General features: G+C 32.3%; 2 protein-coding genes across 2 annotated transcripts; both read right to left on the bottom strand.

Annotated features, from left to right (window-relative positions):
• Positions 1–571: 571 nt before the first annotated feature.
• On the bottom strand, positions 572–1811 carry LOC140450934 (uncharacterized). The gene is made up of 2 exons (XM_072544628.1): positions 1691–1811; positions 572–1140 (listed from the first exon to the last, which is right to left on the bottom strand). The coding sequence occupies exons 1-2, from the start codon at positions 1809–1811 to the stop codon at positions 572–574; spliced, it is 690 nt and encodes a 229-aa protein (XP_072400729.1).
• A 107-nt stretch (positions 1812–1918) lies between these two features.
• LOC140450932 (uncharacterized) lies at positions 1919–2347 on the bottom strand. Its single transcript, XM_072544627.1, has one exon. The coding sequence runs from the start codon at positions 2345–2347 to the stop codon at positions 1919–1921; it is 429 nt and encodes a 142-aa protein (XP_072400728.1).
• Between the last annotated feature and the right edge of the window lie 2786 nt (positions 2348–5133).

Raw genomic sequence — 5133 nt, 5'->3', positions numbered from 1 at the left:
TATAAGTTTGCTTTAATAAAGCTTTAGATGCGAGTGGAGCTTGGGAGTTCCTAAGGGCCATGTCCTTAATAACTCTAGTAGCTAGAAATGGAGAGCAATTTTGACCGAAACTAACGCGAGATAATTCAATAGACTTGAAATCTTCTGAGGGTGAGTCCCTCCAGAGAATATTTTGTAAATATCGATGATGCGGAGATATTTCTATCATGCGATACATTTTATTGATGTCAGCGGTCAAAACAAATTGCTATATGAGGGATAAAATATTTATGTTCATTTAAACAATTAGTGAGTGTAAGCGGTATGACCTTTGCGTGTTCTAAGGATAAATATTCTTCTATTGTCTTTTTGTATTCTCTGAAAAGACTATGGTCTTTTGAAAATTTTTTCTCTAGTGTGAGAAAGCGTCTTTTTGCGATGGCGAATGAATCACCCAATTGTTTTATTCCTGAGCAAGCAAGCGGCATTTCAACTTGATATCGATCTGACTTTAAAATTTTAGTAGTAGCGGCAAAGAGCGTTTCGGCCATTTCTTCCTCTTCAGAACGAGAACATCGCGAGGGAAGTACCTCTAATTCCCAGAATTTTTCCAAAATTGAACATATATCTTTTTCTCACCGTCGGAACCTACGGTTAGATTATTTTCGTCCTGAACAGATAAAAAAGAATGTGTTGTTGGGACACGATAATTGCCTTTTTGGTGGCTTAAATTAGGAACAGGTCCTGCAACTACATAACCGAATGCAGTTTCTAGAATCGTGGGTTGATTATGACCTAGTGAAATAAGGTCGCCTTTTACTATGCTAAAATAAAGATCAGCACCTATTAATATATCAATATTGCTGGGTTCCCAAAAATGAGGATCGGCCAGCTCGTGTATTAGATGATCGGGTATTTTTAGACCATGAGGGTTTAAAGCGATTTGCGGTAATCGCTCAGTAATTCGATCTATTACTGAGCAAGAAGCATCAAATTGTTGATAAGGATTAATTTTGGAGTGTAACACAATATCTAAAATTTCACTTGATTGAACAAGGCCATTGTTTCCTAGACCGGAAATGGATAATTTTTGCGTTCTAGTGAGATACTGCAATCGATTTGCTAAGTCTTTCGATATGAAACTTTGCTGACTTCCTGAATCTAAAATTAATTTGACAGAAAATGGTTTACCCGTTTTTGAATATACTTTTGCCTGAGCGGTAGGTAAAAGGATTTGGCAATTATTTTTACTAAGGGAGGATAAATTAGTAGTACCTATAAATGAACAACCTTGATTACTAGCGATATTTGTGTCGGATACCAATAAATTAGCGAGCGAATTTTGAGTATGAAAAGGATTGAAAAATTTTGTGTTAGAGAAGGATTGGACAAATGAGCGTCTTTAGTAGAACCGTTAATTTTGTTTCCATTATGTCTCAGAGATTGACTATTTTGTGATACATTTTGAACCCTTTGCTGAGTTCCAAATCGCGACGAATTAGTTTCTAAATGAATGAGCGAATGATGATCCCTACCACAGGACATCTAGACAAGGATTTGCAACTCGACAAGATATGCATATTTGACAGACAATTAAAACAAAGAGATTTTGATTTGACAAATTGATGTCTCTCTTGCGGCGATAATTTTAAGAATTTTGTACAAACGTATGTGGAATGCGATCGCTCATTGCAATAACTACAATATTTACCATTGGAACTACTGTTTCTCATAGTCGAATCAGACACCTTCGCGTGAAAGTTTACCTTGGGAGAATCTTTATGCGAGTTTCTACTAAAACTATTACCGGGTTTTGAGTTACCGTCGAACATATTTAAGTTTTCCAGTATTGTATAGCGTTTTTTTTTAAATTCAAAAAATATATCAACCGAGGGGAGCGCGATTAAATCTCGTTCACTACAAAGATAACTTGTAACTTTTAATCCAGTAACGTCTGATACAGAGAATTTAATAACTTATTCTTATCTTCATAATTATTTTTTAGCGTTGAAATAGCGACATCCAAGTTCTGATTTGTAACGGGTAGAGATTCTATTAAGCTAAGCGGTTGCCCTCTAAGTAAACTTTTGAGATAGTAGAACTTTTCACTATCTGATTTTAATTTGGGATTGTTCAATACAAGCGAAGAAAATAAATCAAAGAAGGACATCCATTCTTGTGGATCCCCAGAAAACGGTCTTATATTAATATCAGGCAACTTTACATTTGAAACACTATCAACTATTTTATTAGATATAGACAAATTTTCAATTAATTCCTGCAATTGGGCTAACGCGAGTTCAAATCTCTCATATACAGACTCATTTTCCTCAGTATCGAACGTCACTGAATCTGAATCTTTTAACATATCTATTTCACTTTGAATTTGTTGATTTTTTTATAGTTTTCGGATAAATTTTCATATTTGATTTTAACTAAATGAGGGTTATCTACTTGCGACTTTACAAATTTTTCTATCCGTGTTAGTTGGGCCTTACAGCTAGTGCGCTGATTTTTTAAAACTACTGTATTATTGGTGGCCATTTCAAATTATTTAATTAGATTAAAATATGAATCAAAATAAATTCTTTACCAAAATAATTGCGTAATTAAACTATAAAAAATATAACACTATTGGCGTTATATAATTAAGACAGTATTAAAATAAATATCTATGTAAATATTTAAAATGCGAACATGAAAAATGCGAACGTCCTATCGAAATTAATAGAGGAAGTCTTATTGTTTCTTATGTAAATACAAAAATATAGTTCTTTGGAATTTTTACCACTCAAGCTGGGTATGCGCTGTCAGCTTTTCAAATTATCCCTCCCTAGAATCGGCTGAGCCCCTTACAACAGCCAGCTGGAATTGCACTCACGATCGCCACCCTTGTCTCACAATGTTGCCGGCGCGCACTTAAGTCTTAGATTTGCAGAGAGTTTGTGTTTAAAGTTCTATTTTTCGGAAAAAAGTTAATTGAATTATAATACTTGGATTAATCCAGCTCGAATATGGACCAAAAAATGGAATGGAAACAGGTTCGTTTAAAGAATTAAAGGCGGAAGGACCACCAGCTCAGGGGCTGGAATGAAAAACAGATTAAACACTAACTTATATTTAATGCTAAGATTAAATAGCAATTTCTGATATCTGTCCGAAAACACTGTGATATGGAATATCTCACTACACTTTTCACCGAGGCTATGTTCACTATTATATATAATTGCAAATGTAATTGCTTAGCGGAATGTCGTTTCTATGTTTAAAGCGAACTACTGGCAACACTACTGGTTTGAATAGATTAACTGTTTATATGAAAACTATAACTGCGGTTTTAGAAAACACTGGTTACTACAGTATACTCCCTCTATAACGAACACGGTTATTACGAGGTTTCGCTTATAACGAGATACATTAGATGTCCCGTGAAATTTCTATTGAACTATAACCGTCTGTAGTGAGGCAAATTTGGTTATAACGAAAGATATATTATAAATAAGATCCAAAAACGTGTTTTTTGGTAAGTGTTTTTTACGTTTTTAGTCGGGTCGTGGCTATAAATAAATACCTTTTCAAACAGCCCCTCAATAAACTTAACTGCAGCCCGCAATAAACTTCTTTACAATGAATAAATACAACTGTTTCACATCTTTAGAAAATATATGATAGAATGATGGACTGGACCATTTAAAGCAGTTAAAAATAACAGAGTTCTTAAAATTGCAGAAGCAATAGTTTGTTATCCTTGAAAATACGATTTATACATTATGTAGTTGGAAAAAAATTTAAGTACAGCTTTTTTGTTCTAACGTATATCATTGATAATAAAAGTAAACAACTCTTTTATGTTTTAATATATTTCATTGACAATAAAAGTAAATAACTTTTTTTCAAAAACGCCGTTCAAACAATATTTATTAGCATCTTATATTGCTCCGAATGGCTTCAGTATAGGAAGTTAATGGTTTAGAAAACTACAGATTCATATTATGTATGCACAGTATTATGATTGTCTGATATAACGAGATCGGCTTATAACGAGGTAATTAGTCTGTCATTTTAGTTCTCGTTATAGAGGGAGTCTACTGTATAAATGATTTACTTAATAATTTCTATGAATAATGCGATGCGAGTGCAACTACTTAGTTACAAATACATATGAGATATTAATAAGCGAAGAGAATATTTGCGACCTACTTTTGTAATAACTTTCTGAACTGACTGGTAATATCCAAATTATGTAGAGTAGGCAGGTAGTGCAGGGCTTGTACCCCTAAACGTACCGTTAAATATCTTTCTTTATTCCTTCTAAGAATTTTAATATCGTCATGGTTAAAAATTAATATCAAGTGGAATGGAATTTCACCACTGTCATTAGTAATTAATTATTTTATTATTTTTATATGAGCGTATCGTTGGTGTTTTTGAAAAAGGTGGAAATATGTTATTACTTTAAGATTTTTTAATGATGTTATATTTATTATTTTTTAAATCAGATTGAAATATATTTTATTTAGGTTCTGTGTATCTGTTTTGTCATTGATTGCGTTGGTATTTCACTTAATCCGTATATTTCCCTTTCCATCTATTTTTTTTCCTTTCCATACTTCTAAGAACTGTAACGTGTACCACGCATCGGAGATGGGCTATTTCGTTGCAATATCTAAATGATATTTGATTTTAATTTATTTGGGAGATGTGGTAACCACAATACATTATATTTTATAGAGTAAATTCTTATATAGGACAATTTTTAGTGAATAAGTTAAAGTAAACAATTACTATGACAGTATTATCGATATTATAAGGTGGAAATATGCAATTAATAGAAGATGAATGAGAAAGAATCAGGAACATGTTAAATTGATCTATAAAAAGTAATTGATGGAACGTAGTCAGTTATTGTAATACTGATATTTAGACATTGAATAAAATTGTATATAAAGTTAGTAGAAGATTATTAAGTGAGTTTGTTTTTAAAGGTCAAGATCTATCAATTACACATTTTCTATCATTTTATGTACAGCGTTTCTGTGTTACATGTTTCTATGTTAGATATTTTATACATTTTCTATCATTATTATCCATGCTTTCTGCCTTACGTGTTTCTATATCAGATATTTTACACATTTTCTATCATTTTATGTACAG

The sequence above is a fragment of the Diabrotica undecimpunctata genome, chromosome 9, assembly GCF_040954645.1.
Source record: "Diabrotica undecimpunctata isolate CICGRU chromosome 9, icDiaUnde3, whole genome shotgun sequence".
Taxonomy (NCBI): domain Eukaryota; kingdom Metazoa; phylum Arthropoda; class Insecta; order Coleoptera; family Chrysomelidae; genus Diabrotica; species Diabrotica undecimpunctata.
This window is presented reverse-complemented; position numbering and strand designations above follow the sequence as displayed.